Source organism: Panthera onca, chromosome B2 (genome assembly GCF_046562875.1).
Source record: "Panthera onca isolate mPanOnc1 chromosome B2, mPanOnc1 haplotype 2, whole genome shotgun sequence".
Lineage (NCBI taxonomy): Eukaryota > Metazoa > Chordata > Mammalia > Carnivora > Felidae > Panthera > Panthera onca.
The window spans coordinates 132,170,617-132,192,136 of NC_138343.1; the positions used below are offsets into that span (position 1 = coordinate 132,170,617).

At 33.3% G+C, this 21,520-nt stretch overlaps 1 protein-coding gene and 1 non-coding gene across 7 annotated transcripts in view; both read left to right on the forward strand.

The window, feature by feature from the left end:
- STXBP5 (syntaxin binding protein 5) overlaps positions 1-21,520 on the forward strand; it is a 170,726-nt gene that overhangs the window by 111,307 nt on the left and 37,899 nt on the right. The window contains exons 19-22 of one of the 6 annotated variants that reach the window (XM_081795781.1): positions 2,080-2,145; positions 6,840-6,899; positions 6,999-7,046; positions 19,015-19,065. In XM_081795781.1, the coding sequence (XP_081651907.1) occupies positions 2,080-2,145; positions 6,840-6,899; positions 6,999-7,046; positions 19,015-19,065 (225 nt within the window). The remainder of the gene's footprint in view (positions 1-2,079; positions 2,146-6,839; positions 6,900-6,998; positions 7,047-19,014; positions 19,066-21,520) is intronic. The other 5 variants (XM_060616859.3, XM_060616860.3, XM_060616861.3 and 2 more) reach the window with 5 other exon arrangements.
- Positions 15,246-15,353, forward strand: LOC132668083 (U6 spliceosomal RNA). Its single transcript, XR_009605452.1, has one exon. It is a non-coding gene; the product is annotated as a U6 spliceosomal RNA (small nuclear RNA).

Genomic DNA, 21,520 nt, shown 5'->3' on the forward strand with positions numbered 1-21,520 from the left:
ATTCCACTGTATCATACAAGTGATATCATACAGTAGTTTTGTTTTTCTGTCTTATTTAACATAATATCCTTGACATCCATCCATGTCACAAATGGCAAAATTTTATTTTATGACTGAATATATCTATTGTGTGTGCGAATGTATGTGTGTGTGTGTGTGTGTGTATCCCCCACATTTTTATAAAGCCTACATTTTCTTTGTCCATTCATCCATAGATGGACACTTAGATTGTTTCTGTATATCACTACTATTTAAAGATCTGCTGTTTTAGTGTTTATCGAAAAGAGTTCATTCGGGCTCTGTGCTCATAGCTCAGAACCTGGGGCCTGCTTCAGATTCTGTGTTTCCTTCTTTCTCCACCCCTCCCCCACTTATACTCTCTTTCTCTCTCTCTCTCTCTCTCTCTCAAAAATAAATAAAACATTTAAACAATTTTGAAAAGTGCTGCCTAGGTGGCTCAGTCGTTTAAGTGTCCAACTTCGGCTCAGGTCATGATCTCGTGGTTCGTGACTTCAAACCCCACATAGGGTTCTGTGCTGACAGCTCAGAGTCTCAAGCCTGCTTCAGATTTCGTGTCCCCATAAATATTAAAAACATTTTTAAAGGAGTTGATTTATATAAACAAATATTTTGTCAAAGATTAAATTCATACCTATTACATCCATCATCTTTGAAGTATAAAAACTAGTTTTGGATTTTTGTTTGTTTTGTTTTGTTTTTCCAGAACAATTAGTGTAATAAGAAAAAAGTGTAAAAAGAAAAAAAAAAGTGGTTATCATTCAAACAGTTCCTACTTAATGAAGAAAAATATATAATTCAAAATAGAAAACATTTTTATAAACCCAATTCAGTACTCCGTGTTCTCTGAAAATGTTATTCTAAAAGGTTTCTTAGTGACTGGATTGTGACATTATGTCTTTTACCAAAAGATTGGAAAAGTAGATACTGGCCACACATGTACATATGTTGACATGATACCTGATTTCTGAGGTCTAGATATGTAGCCCCTTGTGTGTTGCCCAGCCATCCCAAACTCTTGACATGTGTTTGTTTGTAATTTTCAAAGAATTTTCAGGAATTCTTTTCATTCCAATCACTAAACAACTTACTGTCCATATTGATTGTTTACTCTGCATGTTACCATGTCTTTTAATTCTTGTCCACAGCATAAAATACCTTGTTACAGTTTCTCCCAAGAATTTAGGCCATCCCCTAAGATAAATTCTATGTAATTCATATACATCTATGAAAAGAAAGTATTTCTTTAGAGCTCCTTTTAAAAATGTATGGTTTAATTATTAAGAGGTATAGTCCTATAAGAGGAGTAATGTACAATATTTTAAATATTGTAAATGTGGACGTACAAAATATTTTCTTAATTACTCATAAATATTCAAGGCATGTGTTTGAGACATACTGAGTGGAAACCACTTTGAGGTTTGAGTTGAGAGTTCCTATGATGTAAAAAATTACCAAATTTATTACCAAGTACTTATTTTCCCTCAAGAGAAGTCCAATAAGTCCATCATATACTCTCAAATTAGTTTTTTTTATTTTAATTTTTTTTTAATGTTGTATTTATTTTTGAAGGAGAGAGAGAGACAGAACATGAGCGGGGGAGGAGCAGAGAGAGGGAGACACAGAATGAGAAGCAGGCTCCAGGTTCTAAGCTGTCAGCCCAGAGCCTGATGCGGGGCTCGAGCTCACAAACTGTGAGATCATGACCTGAACCAAAGTCGGACGCTTAACCGACTGAGCCACCCAGGTGCCCCTCAAATTACTGTTTTTCAACAAAGTTCTACTTTATGTCTAATGTCCTTGAAGAATAGCAGATTATCTCTCGGAAGTTTTCTTTTTGCTTAACTGATGACTACTGTATTATTTTGAGGTGATTTAATATCAAATGCTCCTATTTCCTGTCTCAAGATTAACAGGCACAATGGTATCAAGGCCAGTACGCTCCAGTCATCTGCTTTTTTAAAAATGGTCAGTCGTTAAATGTATGCTGTAAATAGGCGATGAAACTGCTCTTACATAAATTTGTGTTGTGATTTGGATTTTGGTTTTGTTTTTTTTTAGCAGGTCTATGTGATATTAGTGAAGGGACTGCAGTCCCAGAGGATCGCTGCAAATCTCCAACTTCTGGTAATTTGTTTTTTATTTTATTAAGAATTATAATCTATAGAAACCATTGTAGTGTATCAAAATTCCTTTTTACAGATAAGTATTTAAAATAACACCTATAAGAAACTTTTGTGTTACATATTTATTCTAAAAATCATAACTTTTCTTTGCATTCTCATTAAGTGAAAAGAAATGCACTAGACAAAAATCCACAGCTCTTACCTGCTAAGAGTCCTATAGCTGTTCACTGGCTTTCTAATATTTACACTTTTTTAGAGAAAATATGTTTTACTCCTCACCATTGGAGCAGATGGGTTAGTTAATCTGCAACCTTGTCTCTGCTCTAGGCATGCCTGGTATCATCTGGTAGAATAGTGCCCTAATTCTTGAAAAATGTCCACTTAAATATTACCAAAGATTTTTAACATTTATAATCCAGTGGTGACTGTAGACAAAATAATTGTAGGCCATATGTGTTTTTGTTTTTGGTCAAAGTGGTATTTGATATAATTTTATAGCTATATTATACCTTTTTGTCCATATTATATAGGTTTTTATGTGATCTATGTATATATAAATATTTCAGTGCCACATAATTTTTGGTACCTTTTCAGTCTCCTTAAGATTAAGAGGATCCTGAATTATTATTATTTTCAGTGGGTAGAAACTTTGCCAGTCTTTACTAAGATCAACTTCACAATTTTAACTACCATATTAAATCATTTTGGCTGGGAATATTTGTCAGCTTTGTACTGGAAAGATTGTTCTTAGCATAAAGTAACACAGTTCTTACATAGATTTGGATCCTTCCATAGCTGGTTCTCCTACATCAGAAATCATTTTAAGCATGGGAAATATTGAGAAGTGCATTTTACTTCACTCCCTCCTGTTTCAGTTTAGCATTTTATTAAACCTAGAACTGTAAAAGTTTTGTGATAATTTTCTTTTTGAAATTCCTTTTCCTAATACACAAGTTATAGCTTTTCTTAAGATATATCCACCTTCTGGTTTTCTTAATCTTTAAATTTCATAATTAAATTCACTCATTATTGAAACATGGAGCCATCAGAATTACATAGTTAGCACCTACTGTTAAGTCTGGACATCGGTACAGTAAACTTTGAATGATATGGAGCAAGTAATTCTATTTCTGATCTGACAGACCTAGAGTGATTTCTGAATTTGGAATTTAGAATTATAATATCTTTTCATTATTGCTGTTCTGTGTCCATCTACCTACAATACTGTTCTGGTCTTCTCACCTCTCTCTCCAAAGACCATGTGAATGCCACTGTCAATGTGTTAAGGCTGTAAGCCAAATTGGATGATTTGGACATGTAATATAGAACCCAAGGGAACTAATATTCCTCATTAGCCTAAGCCAAATTTTCAACAGGTGTACAGGTGTGTGTGTGTATATGTGTATATATATATACGTATATATACACATATATACGTATATATATATATACATACGTATATATATATATACGTGTATATATACGTATATATATATACGTATATATATATGTTTGGAATAACCAAAAAGAGGTATTTATAAGTAAGTATTTAAGTATATTAAAATCTCATAAGTATATAAATATAAAAAGTGCATAAAAGTAAAAACCCTCCAAATAGCTCCTTTTGTACCTGAGGAACTCACACATTGTTGAACATTTTCAAATATATTATGCTTTTTTGTCCATGTGAAAGGACAGTATAGTTTTAACATACAGATGATATGATACTGGGTATTGTTTCGAGTGAGTTTGAACTGCAAAGTAAACATTGTGACTGAAAAAATCATTGATAAATCACAAATTCTTATCTTAGATGTAAAACTTTATTTAGTTTAGTCTTTGATTATGCTCTGAAAGATATAAGAATTTCTGAAGAATTATATCCATTCCTGCATATGAGGAAAGACTGCTTTCACAAAAAAACATATCAAATTTTGGTAGATAGTAGTTGTGCCTGAAACGTGTTTCATAGAGCAGGAAATAGATCTCCCTCATGCATACATACTAAAACATACAGTAGAAACTAGAATAAAATTCTGGAAAACTACCCCTTGGACACTTTTTCTTACAGCTGTGTCTTTCACTACTTGTCCATTTTAAAATAGCTAATAGTAATTTTTGCTACCCGTGTTGGGCCAGTTGTCTTATTCTTTGCACATTTGTAACTTTTTTGCCTTCATTGCTTTTAGAATCCCAATAAAGGAATAATTTAGTATCCTTCCTCTCTCCAGTACATGAAAATTCTTTTAGTTTAGAATGGTCAAAAAAGAAAAAATGGTTGGGGTAAGTTTGAGGTGAATCAGAGGAACCACAAGGCAATCGTGTTATTAAAACCATGGAAAGTAGTAATTAAATTACTAGCCTCAAATACTTTCTGCATTGTGATAGGATATCTATCTGTGTATCTATCTATAATTAAGTGATATAATATAGACTATTAAAACCAATATAGTTAATAGAAAACAGTGTATCTATGAGAGAAAAAGAAATGCATAAAAGTGGGTTGGAAGTTAGGTGAGTCTTTCATAAATACTAGGAGAACCACTATTATAGAAGTGAAAAGTAGCCATATGTCCTTTATCAAAATCAGTGTGTTTACTCAAAATAATAATATAGATGGAGAAAAACTTTTTTGAAAAACATTTCAATCCATGATCAGAATTGGTGATCCCAACAATTTGGCTGGTCAATATCAAAGCTCTATTCAAAAAGTATACTGAGAATATCCAAGTTATGAATATAGTTTGCCTTTTCCACTTATTTTTAAATAAACCAGGAGTCTCTCTGAAGTAGAATATTAATTCTGTCATCTTGAATTAACATAAGAAATCACTTCTTCCATTTCCATTTGATCTCTATTTCAAAGAACTCAGATTTCTTTACTGAGCACTTTAATAATGGAATTTTGTTTTAGTACTGCATCAAAAGAGTGTGTGTGTGTTTGTGTGTATGTGTGTGTGTGGTGTGTCTACACATGTGAAAATGATAAAAACATCTGTTAGGTTATTTCAGGTTGAAGAAGGCTCAGGGCCACATTAACCATGATATAAACAGTGCCTTCAGGAGTTTCCATGTACCCTAAAAAAAAAAAAAAAAGCTGTAGATAAGTTCGGTGTTTATTTTATCACAGTTATTTGGTAAATATATTCAAGTGAGATATGCTGAAAACATTTTTGGAACTTTGACAAAAATTCTGACAAGTAGTGATAGGCGTTTTCAGTTAGGGGAAAAATAAATCTGTTTTACATTTGTGGCTTCTGTTGCCTATTACGTTGGAAATAACTAAAAAACATTTTTATGATTTGATATTCATGTTTGATATGTTACCTAGCTATTGCTCTAAAATGAAATATATCACATAAAATAAGTATTAATAATTTTTTTTTACATTCCTGTGGCTAACCTCTTATAACCATTATCTTTGAAAAGCAAGTATATCCATCTCTACTCCTGAACATGTTCCATCGAGTTCAGTGTTACTTATGTGGTATTTTTTGATATAGGATTTATGAGGATCCATAAGTGCTATTTAAAAAAAAATAATATGGTTTTTAAGAATAATCTTTTAAGACTATTATAGAAGTAATTGGATACTGCCAATGTTGACAGGTTTTACTTGGTCCTTGGAGAGACTTCAAAGATATTTTCCACTTGGCCAAAGAAAGCATCATTTTGACGTTATTTATTAAGGTTCAGTACTTTCACTGGGATAAAAAAGAAAAACGGCCCGGTGTTTTAGAAGTGCAGTGCAGTCGGGAAAAAGACGTGTGTGTGAACTTAAAATATGAGGTATTAAGTGAAGTACACATCATAGGTGAAGTATACAAAGGGTTGTTGAAATTCAAAAGGGGGGAAGTGATTTATATCGAGGAGACTGAAAATTTATAGATGAGATATCATTTGAAATGTGCTATTATAAAGAATAGATCATTTAATAATAGAAGTTGTCAACTAGAGTGCTACTTAGTAGTACATTTATAAATGAAACATTAATGTCAGAAATCAAATATAAAAAGTTAGAAACACTTTTTTTAAGGAAAAGGCAAATAAAATCTTAACTGTAAAAATATTAGATAAACTTATATTAGAAGTCGCAGCTGGAATAAAATTAACTATTTCTTACCTCATTAAACATAAGTAAGTATTTGAACATACCTAAAATTATAAGTATGATCCTCAGTTTTTTAAAGATCTCTATGGTAATAGTAGAATTTATATATGATTTTAACATTGGTATCTGGAAAGCTAACTCTGAAGTAAATTTTGTCAGTATACTTCTTGCCCGAGATTCTTAGTTCTAGATGAAGCCTATTCAGTTAACTAATATCGAAGAAGTTTTGCATTTTCGTTCAGAAACTGTTTATTGCTGCTTATATTGTTCTTTACCTGTTCTCTAACGTATAATGTATACCAGGATTTTTCCAAATGGTTGTAATTTATGGAGAAATCATTATAGAGTTAATATTTACATATATTAAGGAATTCTCTACCATGAAAGATAATGAACTACTGATTACTTTTCTTACTTTAATATTATGAGAATTGTTATTGATTATATGCATGACATCTCGTGGCTAATAGTATGGAAACTTACCTTAGAGGTTACCAGATTATTTTGTTTGTACTTTTCCCTGTGACAACTCGTGTTTGTGACTGACTATGTGCTTGTTCCTTCCATTGTCTTGATTCGTGTAGGTTCTTCATCACCACACAATTCAGATGATGAACAAAAAATGAATAATTTTATAGAAAAGGGTATAGTATCTTTATTTTAAAGCATTTTCTTTTAATTATGTTTAATTTTAGTTTACTTTGAATAGATTTTGACATTTTATATCAAAATATTATTTTCAGTGAAGACCAAAAGCAGAAAGTTTTCCAAGATGGTAGCCAGTGATATAGGTAGGAAATAGAAATTTCTCTTTTGTTTCTAATCCTTGCTATATGCAGTGTTACTCAACACCAGAAAATGATCTAATGCATTGCATTTTGTATATATTAATTTGTCATTTCTATGCTAAACAATAATCTCTTGGGCTGTTTCTTCTAAACTCATTGGGGCAATAATTATTGAAAATCAGTTAAATTGGTGTTGCAGTTTTTCCTGACTTACAATGTGAATTATTCTGTTTTTATTTTGGCTTTATTTAAAATAAAGCAGGGTTCAATTTATGCCCTAAATAGTACAGTTTTATACCAAATTTTGAGATTTTTCCTTTATAGTTTTTATTTGTATTTTCTCCTACCTTTTTCCCATCCTTCTCAAATTTTTACAATCCCCAATTTCAGTGGTTCTCTAAAATATTGACTCTGTAATCTGCACTGCCCTGGAGTTAAATGGGAATTTTCTTAAGACTCTGCCCCCAATCCCCACAAGTAAAACTAAGTGATGGAGAGTATTTTATATTAATCTCTTTGGCTGTTTTTATGAGTATACTTTGAATTGAATTGCTCAGTCTAAGGTTTTCAAAGTTTAAAATTAGAAGACAAAATACATAATCAAACTTTGGGGATATAATCAAACTCTAGGATTTTTAGTTCGTCATAAAAATTTGAGTATTCTCTGAAGATTTTTAAAGGCTTGAGAAGTACTGTTTTACAAAAAGAATAAATTTAATCTTCGATTTAAACCCACAATTTTTATTATACTGTTTTTTGTTATTTATTTCCTCTGAAATGCCTATCACGTGTTCCTTGAATTATATTAAATGAGGAGCATTTCTAGGCAGCTGAAATAGATTTACCTTCGGTCAACTGATAAAGTTTAATATATAGTAAAATTAAATTGCCAAAATTCTCAGAAGTAGCATCTATATTGTCTGCATATTGTAAATTGAACCCTGTTTAGTCATGTTAACGTTGGCTGACTTAGCACGTCTCGTCATTTTTTAAATAAGATGGTTTATTCTTGGGCAAAGGGCTCTTCATATATGGGGAATTGATTATCTCTTTGTGGTTTTATAGTGAATCAGTTGGTAATAGTTAAATCGCTTTAATTATGTACTAGCACTATCGCATAATACTTTTCAACCAAATTTTTTATAGTATATTTTGTCTTAATAGTACTTACTGTCATATAATGTAAAAAGTTATAAGAGACCTTCCTACATACACTTTTGCAAAGAACCTTTATGATCTATCAATTATCTAGGAATTTTACCTTACATAAAAGGAACTTTGTATATGATTACATTTTTTTGAATAATTTCTCTGTCTGATTTTTGATCCTGTATTTGCTTTGTTAACTATGTGTTGACTAGCTCCTCTGTTTTTTCTGTTGTGAATAGAACACATAACATGGAATATCTGAGTTTGAATATTTGAAAGTTTTCAATTAACAAATTTCTTAGGATTAAGAACATTACTAGAAGGATAGTTCTTTGGTAATGTTCTTGCTTTTTATGTCGTTGGCAAGTTTTTGTTTTTGTCATGCCAGTTTTTATATTTTTTGGGAAACACATTAACTTTATTCACCATTTCAAAGGTTAGGTTAGTTACAGTTATACATAATAATTTTACATCTTCAGAAACTACTGCTCCTATTTTATATGTAATTTTGTTTGGTAATCTTCCAATATAGGTTTTAATCCCAACATATTTACAAGAAAAGCTCTCTTCTCAATTTTTCCTTTGTTCAAATGGAGACTGCTCCATTTTAGACTGTAAAGTTTTTACAGTTAAAAAAAAAAAAAAAGGAGTTTATCTTCCTACATTAGTGTCTAGTTTTGTAATAAGAGTTAACATAAAATATGCTATTGAAAGCACAATAAAATGTCAGTGAAACATTGTGGGGGACGGGGGCGGTTTGGAGAAACTCCTACAATCTCCTGAAGACCTCTCTGTCAAGACATATTTTCTGTGTAAAGTTTATGGTGTCAAAAGTGCTAGGATTCCTTGAGCATTCTGAGCTCACTGTGTTCCCTAGCATGCAGTCCTGTACTTGCTCCGAAGTTCCCTGGGCCTCATCAAATTACCACCTCTTTCTTCCTCAGTCTACAGACATTTACAGCTTCAACTTTAGGAAGTTATGAAGTGGCCTCGTAAAGGAAGGCGTTAAGAATTAAGTCTAGACCCCTAAGATTGACACTGGTTAAAAAAAAACAAAACAAACAAACAAACAACCCTCCTTGCATGGGAGACTGACTGAATGTCTTGGCTCTGATAACTTTGTTTCTGAAGCTTTACCTTTTCTTTGAAAGTAACTGCTGCCGACATTGGAGGAGTAGGGAGCAAAATGTCATTCTTATTTAAACAATCTAACCCAAGCTTGGAAAATCAACCCCCCCCCCCTTTTTTTTTTTTTTACTGCCCAACAGAACAGCAGAGTTAGCTGAGATGGTAGCAGTATTTTAAATATGTGTGTGTGTGTGTGTGTGTGTGTGTGTGTGTATACATATATACTTAAAAATGACAATTTTTCTGACACTGTGCCAGCCCTTTATAAATAATATTTCTTGTTTAACCCATTCAATGTAACTGCATTGAGCTACTTACTATTTCCCTGTTTCACAGAAGGGGAAACTGAGAGGTAGAGTGTAAGTAATGTATCTGTTGGTTACATATCTAGTGAATGATGGGGCCAGGGTTTACACCCAGGTAGTCTGACTTCACTGTTTGTCCTTTCAACACTGTACTGTATTACCTCTTAAGACAATTTACTGGAGTCTGGAAGGATTCAAAAGCAGATCTGTTATGTGGTTTGTAACTAGATATTCTGGTTATGACCCTGTTCTATCCACATAGTAACCTAGAAAAAAGGATGACTCATGCTAACTTATGCCCTCGTACCAGATCACGGTTGTCATCTTGGTGCCTCTCACCCAAACGTAATATACCGTGCCTGGAAGTTTACCTTTCTCAAAACTCAGACTCAAGGAGAGTAACTACAGCAAACAGTAGAGTCTCCTAACCCATCTACCCAATGCCCAGCTTCTTTGTTTCCTGGCTGACAGCTAACTCAGGTAAACGATACTGACAGTGACTTCCTTATTCATGCATAAGAACAGCAGCCTAAAAAGGCATAACTTTAGCCTTAGGAGTTCAACAGCAAAAATACAGCGGAATATAATACAATTGCAGCATCCCTAAAGAAAGGTACATGTATGTAATACACAGATAGTGATTTGTTTTGCCTGTTCATACTTGATGATTAATTTTTGTTAGTAAAATCTTAATGATCAGTATTTCCAAAATCAGTCTTTCCTGTAGTGGTAGCCATTTCTGTAAATCATTTAGAAAATAAGAGTGGTTATCAATTTATTATTTGCTTATTATTTATATTTTACAAAGCTTTGGAAATGCAAAATTCTGTAAAACTTTTTGTTATCTTACGTTTGTATAAAAAGTCCTAAAATGTATGTCTTTGTTAAAGTGTTAATCAAATTTTTCATGGTACCTTATGAATAAAATATGGTCCAGATGCTAGCATTGTTTGGTAGATTTTGAAACTACATGATCAACCTTTTCTAAAGATTATTAGTTCTATTTCATTATGATTCTCTTTCATTGTGAAAGATAGATTTCTAGCTGGATCCTGTCCATGTTCCCTATTATTACTAATTTTCATACAGAAGGAATGATTACATGAAACTGTGAGGGGGAAATAATAACTAGAGATTAAAATATAAAGATTCAAAAGTATAGTGACTTAATGAGTGCTGTGCCAAAACAGATAGAAATCAAAGCTCCATTTAATGAGCACCGTTCCAGACACTATAGATATTTTTCAGGTTGTATTTGTTAACCTAGGGAGGATTGTACCTCTTTTTAATCTCTCAGATTCTAGGTTAGCAGTTACTTGGGTAATGAATGATTTTCTTTTTTAGCAAAAACTAATTTTTGAAGTCAATTGATCAATGAAAATAATGATCATTGGTCCAAGTATTGTTTTCATTAGTTCTCTTTTACATAAGTCCCAGTGATTCCTTCTTTAAAGTGTTCTAACCCAACTTAAATGGATTCATAATCATTATATTCTAAATCACTAACTCATTAAATTCTATACTTTTAAATCTGCTCAAGCTCCCTTGTTTTTCAAGAAGAGAGATTGAGCCTCAAAGAAGTTAAGTTGCATATCCAAAGTCATGTCCCATAGTAATGACCTAGTCGGGACCAGAATCCAGGTCTCTCGAACTCTTGTTTTACCTATAGCGTGTCTTCACTCTCATGCTTTCTGGCCTCTTTTTCTTGTGCTATTTTCCGAATTCTTTTATATTTACATTGAAAAATAAATTCTCAGAGGCCCATTTGGAGTTTGCCATGTGAATACAAAGGTATGCACCAACTTAATGAAGTAGAATTTTAAGTTATAAAATTATTCTAATTCATTATAAAACTCAAATTAGTACTGATACTTCTACATTATATTCCCCAATATTCAATCTCAAATGTGTGGCTGTTACTTCTGTAGAAGTTCATCTTTATATTTAATCCCTCATGTGGCTTTTAGAAGACTAGAAGCTCATCTTGAAAGAGAAGATGAAAGACGAGTCAAGTGTGCAGGTAAGATTACTCTTCCTCAGTTTGTAAAGAACTAAATTGTTTACAGTTAGGTACTTTGAAACTATTATACATGTCTGAGTTTTTCTAATGAGTTCTTTTTCTTTTTCAGGATGACTAAAATCTGAAGAGTATGGCATAGTGTGTATTGGGTTTTCATTTTGTTTCAGAATGTATTTTCTGTCAAACTTCATAATAAAATCTCAGCAAAGTCTGTTTGTCTTTTCTCTGTCAGTATTTCCTGTGTATGCATTTCTTTCTCCATAGAACTGTCTTTTCCTTACATTGGAAGAATGTAAAATGATCTTCTAGAAGTAACTTCCTGTTTGGTTCATAACATAAAATCAGTCCAAGCTAAAGTTAAATTAGTGAAATAATTTCAAACGTCATCTTTTTGATGAATAGGCCCGTGTTTAATTTGCACTCTTTTTCTCTTTATTTCATTTGTGAGAAAATTCTGCTGCTTTCTGTAGAAGTAAAATTCCAGTGACAGTTTGTTTATTCATTTATTTACTCATTCATCACCATGTTCATTGACCAAACATTAAGTGCTATACACATACACAGACACAGTATTTTGCAAGATAGATTTTATTTCCAGACTCATGGAATTTAGATTTCAACATGGGAGATAGACATTGATATTATTAGGTCTGTTGGCTATTAATGTGTGATAAGTGGTGAGAATTTCTACTTCTTGGTCCTCCTTTTCCCTTGGCTTCTTTGCCATATCCTATAAGTTGACTTTTAGTTTCTTTATTGTTATGTTGTTTTTTTTTTTATTTAATATGCGTACATTTCAACATTTTGCTTGAAAAGAGTGGTTTCCACTCATAGGAGAGCAGAGACTCAGGCTTATAGCCTGCCAAGACACAGCTCTGATACCAGTTTTCTTCAGATTGAAGAAACTTTATTGTCATTCCTATTATTTCTTCTGTGGACAAAAGTATAGAAAAAGAGATCTGGTTTATACTCTCCAGTGACAAAAGATTTCAAAGCAAGGAAGATATTGGGTATAAAGAGCAAGAATTGAAGAATGCACAGTTGAACATGAGAGGAACAGACAACTTGTCTTCCAAGAACTCATTCAAATTATGTCTTCAGTTTGAAAGCTGCGATGGAAGTTCAGTAACTTCAAAGCATGCCTGGAAGTTTCTATATACACGCAGTGAAATCAGCTGACAAGGTAACTGGGTTGGCAAGTGCTTCTGAGACTCCTGAGAAGTAAAAATGTGATCATCGAAAAATCCTGGATAGTCTGTGACTGCTTCATCCACAGAATGATCCCAGGGTACAGAGTGTCGGCCAGGAGGCCTGACTAGAGGTTCTCCGGATTGGATCTGCTGCTTGTGAACCTGCCATCAAGGAGGTTGACTAAACAGACCTGAAAACAAGTATACTTCCCAGAAGTCACAAAAATTCAAAGATAAAAACATTTGGCCTAAATTTTAACATTAGACCTTAGGTTTGGGACTTCGCCTTCCACAACTGTAAAACTAGTCAGACTGGATGATGAGCTCTTCTTGCTAGGCATTGAGCAATAGGCAGTGTAGGGCTGCCATCCTTGAAAGAAGGGGACGTATGAAGCGAGCCCCACAACCTCTCCAGGTTTCTGTCGTGGAACACTTTCCTGTTGGGGTGCAGGGTGGGTAGAATTCAGGCGAAGGTGGAGTCCCATCCAGCTAGGGAGGCAGAGGTTAGAGTTCTGGGCTGCTAACATGGCTGCAGTGTGTGAGTTAGTGTGCTAGAGAGGAAGGAACCGCACAGAGGCAGACTCCTAGAAGTCTGTGTGCAGGTTCGCCTCCAGTTCAGCTCAGGCTAACACTGTACCTGAGCTAGACCGTACGTCACAAGGCCTAGCACCAGCCACCTGCTCTAAGGCTGAGAGCTGACGGGGATACCAGCAGTCACCCAGTTCTGGGACTTGTTGACATTAGACCCTGCTGAGCACCTTGGTGATTCTCTTGATATCCCAGCGAGGCCCTCCATAAGAGTAAGGATCACTTCTTAGCATAAAAGCCATATCCTAGAACTAAGTTCAAACTGAAATAGACCTGCTCTAACAAACAATAAAGTGAAGCTTGATAAAACCAAAGGATTCTCCAGTAGTGAGCAAAGCTCACCACCTGTGAAGATGGATGACACAATACAGACTCCCTTCAACGTATTATCCACTCTGTCCAGCATTCAATCAATGAGAAGTTCCTGGGCATGTGAAATAAAGATTCAAAGTCAGAAGTAGGAAAATGTGACCCATAATAAAGAAGTTGGGGCATCTGGGTGGCTCTGTTAGTTGCACACCTGACTCTTGATTTTGGCTCAGGTGATGATCTCATGTTTCATGCGTTCAAGCCCTACAAGACCTCCGCTCTGACAGCATGGAGCCTTTGGATTCTCTCTTGCCCTCTCTGTCTCTGTCCCTCCCCTCCTCTCTCAAAAACGGAAAGAAAGAAAGAGAGAGAGAGAGAGAGAGAGAAAGGAAGGAAGGAAGCAAACAAGAAATTAGAAACAGACTTCAAGATGAACTACATGCACAAATTAGCAGCTATGGGTTTTTAAAGCAGCTGCTAAAGTATGTTTTAATATTGAAAAGAAAAAAAAGGCCATAAAGAGTGAACAGAGAGAATATCAGCAGAGAAAATAACAACTTTATAATGAATAAAATGAAGTCTAGTACTGAAAAGTTCGATATCTGATACATAAAATTACCTGGATGAGTTCAGTATCACTGGATAGAGACTGTAGAAGAAAGGGCTATGGAACCTGACGACAAATCCAAACACAGTGTGCAATGCTGAAGATTTAAATCCCCTTCCCCCTCCTTTTGCTCTTCCCCTTGCCAAAAGATAGACAAGTTACATTAAAAGGTAGGCGATAATCTGGCTTTAGATTTCTTAGCTATGTAGCTACATGCAAAGCTGTAAGAAAATGGAGCAGCTTGAGTTTTGAGGAGGTAGAGTTGTGAATTGGGATTTTCTCTGATTCATGTTTTTTTTTTAACAAGTTTGTAAAAGATTATGTTTATATGCCTTTCTTTTAAACTTAAATAGCTGCTACTTAAAGACATACTTTAGAAGACCTTGGGATGTGGGGACAGTTGTACTAGAAATGATTATCCTTTATGGAACTCTCTTCTAAGGAAATAATCAAAATATGTGCAAATATTTTTGTACATTTTTTGTTGCCATATGTATTGGAAAATACCTTATTGCTGAGTAAGTGTTCATATAAGTAAATATGCAACCATTAAAATATACTAACAACTGATGTAAGGAAATGCTTTTTTTTAATAGTGAGGAAAAAAGCAAGATACAGATTTGTATACTAAATAAAAATGTATATTAAGCGGCAGGAAATATGGCAAATTTTGTCTCTTGTTATGGGAATTCATGATGGCCTTATTTTCTGTGTGTATATTTTCCAAAATTTCTGTAAAGAACACATAATTCAAACCTTAAAAAATTAGATCCGTGTGTATAGGGGGACAGTTAGAAGAGATTAATCTGATAATGCCTGTGAATCTATTAATTGAGACTTTTTCATCTAAAAATTCTAATTATAAACATGGAAGAAAGAATGTAACCTTTAAAATGTTTTGGGAAGGTGCTCACTTTAGCACCACATGTTACTAAAATTGGAGTGACACAGAGAAGATTAGCACGGCCCCTGCACAGGGATGACACACAAATTCGTGAAGCTTCCATGTTTTAAAAAATAATAATAGAATATTTTGGGGAAAGATAAAAAACATTGTCCCAAGTGAAAGATGACTTACACGAGAGTTTATGCCATGATATCATGCATATGAAATTCTAGAATAGGCAAAACTGATCAGTGGTGGGGAAAACATGTCAGAGCAATGGTTATTTCTAGGGACAAGGACAGGAATTGATTGGGAAGAATATGCACGGTCTTTCTTGGATCATGATGAATTTCTATATCTTATTAAGGATTTGAGTTATGTAGGTGTGCACATTGTCAAAACTCAATATATATTTAAGATCTATTCATTTGTATGTAAATTTTACATAAAAAGAAAAATACTGCCAACAAAAAGGTGGGGAACAAATAGTTTTGTGAAAATGTACAAAGTCTACTCCTTGCTGGCTTTATCCTCATATCCTATGGTCTTAGATAAGTATTCCAGAGTTATAAATTCAATGTACTCTAGTTAGCACCTTGTGCTTGCTTCTCTTAATACTTGCTACATTGCACTGGACTTATTTCATACCTCGAATGGACTGTGAACTCTTGGGAGGGCAGGAAATCCCTGCCTTCTGGCACATAGCTGGTGTGTGCCCAATAAATATTTAATAGGTTAATAAGTAAGTATCCCTCGGCCCTTGTTTCCACCTCTTACCTGTAACAAAAATGTTTCTCTATTCATTACAATTATTAGTTCTGTATCTTTTATTTTTTATAATATTAATTGGTAAGTGGAATTAACAAAATAGCAAAGTTAATCTTTTAACATTTGTTATTTCAAGTTGTTTGTTCAAGGGGCTTGCTTAAAATTGTATCAAAATGTTACAGTAGTGTGGCTTAAATATCTGTCTTTGAAAACTATGAGTTTGTGGTCAGGTTGTGGGTCTCCAGTTGCAAAGTGTTTTAGGAGGAAATATTAGACACTATAATTAAATCATTTTGTGACATTTATAGTGAAGTTACTACAGTAAAAAAAAAAAAAAAAAGCTGCCTTGTCATTATTGTGTGGTTCTAACCTCAATAAAATGTCAAAGTTAGACCAACGGAAGATTTATTTGAAAGTTAGTTATATTCAGAGATTTTTTTTACATGATAAATTAATGCTGGACAAAAAAAAAAAAATGTATTTTATGGGAAAGAGTAACTTAAGTTTTTTAAATATTTGAGAATTTTATATAAAAGGATTTCTAGTAGAAAATCCTGAGGGAGATTGAAAACATACACTTAAGAAATTCAGAAAGAAATTTCATGCTAGTGAAATTTTTTGGCAGAAATATGTATATGGTTATTGAGTGAAAACTTCAACAGATACATTTCTAATTGACAAAATAGTTACTTAATACATTTTAATTTAATGAGGACGAATGATATAGCTTGTAAATTATTCAAGTCACTTATCTTTGTTATGCTTAGCTATATGTTGAATTTAGTTTTTGAAACAAACTTAAAAGAGGTTGAACTTCAGTGGTTCATTACTGTTCCATACTTAAGTCCTAAAGTGTTTTTTGTTTTGTTTTGTTTTGTTTTCCATTTTGTTGTTTTAGTTACTCGGAACATTATCACAGAATTAGACTAAAGGAATGCTGGGTAGTTTACAAGTATATTAGTAGCCCATTAGGATAGCATTTTACAGTTTATTTAGAAATCATTGCATTTGTTTATTATTAATAACTAGCATTTATCAAATCCGTATTGTGTGTCAGGTGTCACGCACAGCGCTTTGCTTACATCATCTTGTATAATCTTCACAGCTATGAAATTGGCATTATTATCTATCCTTTTTTAACAAATGAGGAAATTTCAGGTTTAGAGAGGCAAAGTAATCGGCCTAAGGTCACACACACTTGGTAGTTGGATGAAGTGGCTTCCATCTCAGGTTTGATCTGATGCCTAATCAAGTCCTAACCACTACATTTTACAAACTAAGTATTGAAGCTTGTCCTGGGAATGTTTACAGTGAACTAACATATACATATGCTTACTGGGTTTGCTCAATTAGTTTTGGTTCCTCTCCTGAAGTTTCTTTTGGTCTAGGGATCTGGTTCCTCAAAGTGTGGTTCATAGACCAGAAGCATTGGCATTTCCTGGGAACTTGCTGGAAGTGTAAGATCTCAGGCCCTAGTCCAAGAGTATAGAATCCGAATCTGATTTAACCAGTTTGCCAGGTGATTGATGTGTACATTCAAGTTTTGGATAAGCACTGGCCTGAAAGAATAACTGGGTCAGAGTAGAGTAGTGGAGTCTAGAGAGGCATCGGCATCATCCGAGTCATATCTTTATACTCTACCAGACTGATTTTTTGAATACTTCAGATTACATGTATATTATACAGATGTTATTTATCAGTCTATGTACATTGTACTTATGATATTTGGTGAAAACCTTTGAATTCTTTTGAAAGTATTAATACTATATTCTAGAAGATGGTTTTGGGAGTATAATATCTTCTAATTTTAGGGAATTGGATATTAAATACAACAGCAACCATTTATATAAAATCAACTAACCGTAGGTTTCACTGGCTAGTTTTGTAGTACATTTTATCTTTTAACTGACATTGATTACATCTGGGTGAAAATGGGATAGGACTGATTTTATATTTGACTCATTTTTATTTTTTAAAAGATGATGATTAATGAAACTTGGAAATGAAAACTTGATTTCCCCCACCCCTTCCCAGTTTGCCTAATGCCTCTTGCCTAATACTGGATTTGTCATTTTTTTAGATGTGGAAGTTATATACTATGACTGGATTTCTCTTTGTTTACATGGCGCCCTTATGGACTAGCAGGGTCTGTGCTTTAAGTATCTCTTAACGGCCCGAAATTTAACCCAATATATGCATTCATGTATTAACAAGTGCTTTTTCAGTATTTTACATAGGAAGCACTATTCTGTTATGCATGCATTGCCACTAACACAATAGATATAAAGAACTCCTAACTTTAAGTCACTTCCTAGATTAAGGCAATAACTGACTTTGAGGATGGAAAGTGAATTCCAGTAAGTTTAGAATAGGCTTTTTTATTATTCTGATGCTAAATTAGAAATTGACATACGCAGAGTTTATATTTTTGTAAATACCATAATTTTAGATTGAGCAGGACTTTTGTCTTTCACTGACATGTAAATAGTGGTGTTAATGTATATCCAGAATAGGTGAACCCAGATAGTTTTATGATGTAGTCAAACACTTAAATTTAATCTTAGATAGAGGTTGTCCTATGTTCTAAAGATTAACTTAAAAAATAATGACCTCAGTGGCTATGAAGATGAGCTGGAAAGGTTTTATTATATCGATTACCCAAACTCAGTCTTCTGCCTCTGTTGTCCTTATCTGCATCTTCCTACTAAGAAATGACTTTGCTTCTCTTAGAAAAGCCTAACCCTTTCCTGTGAGCCTGAGAAATAATTAACAGTTAGAATTTAAAAAGCTTTCTTGAAGTAAGAGCTTCACGCACACAAAGATAGTGTACCAAGTAAGTACAAACTTCTTAAAAAATTGAAAATAAGATTTACTTTCCACCCATAATATTATTAATCATATTTTAATTATCTTAGCATCTAGATGTAGTAATAAAAGTATTCACTTCTATCTGGAAGAGCAGTTGGTATTAATATGAATCATATACTCTTCAGAACTTTAAAAATGCGTTTTATTTTTCAGCAAAGATGTCAAGGAAGTTAAGCTTGCCTACTGACCTAAAGCCTGACTTAGGTAAGTAAAATAAATAAATGAATAAAATCCATAGTAGTTAAACTCCCTTCAAGGGGAAGACCAGGAAATCAGAAGATTTAAAATTACGATAGACTAGATTTTTATCAGAAATCAAGTTTAAAAGGAGTAAGAAGTTTAAGGATTAATAGCCTCTAGAATGTCATCTGTAAATTATAAAAGATTATAATTTCAAGCAAACCAAAATAATATATTTTCTCAGTTCTCATACTTTATTCTAAACAAAATTTAGTGTAAGATTGAAATTTGTGCAATTTCAGATTAAGTTCTATTAAAAGTTATTATGTCCCATTTAACTATCTGAAAACTTATTTGAACTTTATAAACTTACATTTTCACAGTAAATTAGTTTTCTGTATTACATTGAATTTCTCGTATCAAGAATCATTATTACTTTTGGTGATAATAAGTTGGGAAGTATTCCTTTTTCTATAGCACTTTCTTTACAACTAATGCACTAGGTAAACAATGAATTCATTCACACATTTCCTTTTGCTTTATACCAGCTCAAAAACAGCTCCCTGATATCACAGAATAGGGACAAATGACATTCCAATAAAAATAAAAATAAACTTGCAACATTTCTTTTTAAATAACTCACCTTTTTTTTTTAATTTCAGAAATTGCAATTATTTTTAATAAAAAATAGACTGGCTGAAGATGATTTCACCCATCTTTATCATAGAAATAACTAGATTTCCTCCCTTGCATTTGCTCACACCCATTATCTTTTCACTATTTATTCCTTAGATTCCTTGACTGTCTTTTTAAGTAATACAAACTTAGATATTGGCTCATTTCACCATTCTAATTTTAGCATTTCCATGTCATAGTCTTATCTCAGTTGTACTGATAGAGAGCATGTGATTATTAGTGAGAAGGCATAATATCTTCCGTTGTCAGAGTACAAGGTTTCATTCCTGAACATAAGGAAAAACAGTTTAGTAGAATCCTGTACTAACACTGATGTTAAGGGAACCAGAATTAATTCTAGAGTGTAGGATAACATGTTTTGAGAAGGGAATAGTTCCCTTCACTATATAAATGACAGATGTAATTTGAAACCAAGTGTATCTGAGAGGCAGAGTTTTCATCAGACTCTCTAAGAGGCCCGTAATTTCATTAACACTAAATACTGTGAGTTAAAATGTTTTTGTCTCTTCTAGTATCTTAAAAATATGAGACGACATATGTAGAAGTACTTTTAAAATTCATAAAAAGAGCATAATTATTTTTAAAAAGAATATTCACACTTATAAATTATGTAAGTAATGTAATCAGCAGGTATACTCCATACTTATTTATAGATCATCTTTATGAAGTTCATGTTTTAGCTTACATGCCCATGTATTTCACTGCCCTAAGCCAATAACTGATTGCTACATACCTTGGAACAGTCTCTGTGCTGCCTAAGTAATTTCCCTTCGTGTCATTGTGCTGCTAAACTATTTTTAGAGATTCTTAGCTGGTAATTGTTTTATATTGTCTGGGGAGTCAATGGGGAACAACAACTCTATTGATAGGCTCAAACTGTCAGATGTTCCCAAAGCAGCTGAAGCTGTTGGGACTATTCCTGAAGCTCTGGAACCTTCTGTGACTAGAATTCACTTTGGCTTATAAGGAAATTGCACAACATTGCACTTGTTCTATATCTTCACCATCCTGTATTCTATGGCCCAGTCTCAGGAACCATGGGTGATATTGTTAGACCTCTGATGTTACTTTTCAAGTGTCAACCACCAGAGGGGGGAAAAAAATTAGACTTTTATACCTTGATGTGAATTAGTTTTATGTCCTAGAATTTACCCTGACCAAACTCATCTCTTGGCATTATGTTTTGACGGAGGGAATAAAATATTACATAAAGCTCTATGTGGGAAGGAGAGGGGAATATACATAGGTAGAATGTTCTAAGCATCCAGAGTAACATGAAAGCAATGATTTTGTGACATGCTTATAACACCTACAGTTGGATGGCATTAATGACAAATGTTATCTGAGTTTAGATCTTCCAGAAACACCCCATGTTCAAATATATTTTTTGTATTTAAAGACTGAACTTTAATTCTCAATAATAATCCAAACCCTCCCTTTGTATATTGGTGGTGTGACTAATCCCTTGTTTATATGGAGTTGCCTAAGAAAGTTTTGGACTTGGACATGACTCAAGTCCTGACTCCTACTAATTAGCTTTGTCATCCTGGGAAAGTTATTTAACCTAAGTGTCTGTTTTATTATTTGTTATATTGTGGTCATAAAACTTTTCAGTTGTTAAGTGGATTCAATAGAATGATAAATGTAAAGTGTTAATGAGAGTATGTATCATATGGTAGGCCTTGCTTAGCGATAGCTATTTTCATTTCTGCTCTTAATAAAATTTCTATTCCGTTTGTTTAGCTTGCCCAATTTCTAAGATTCAAGCCACAAAGATCGACAA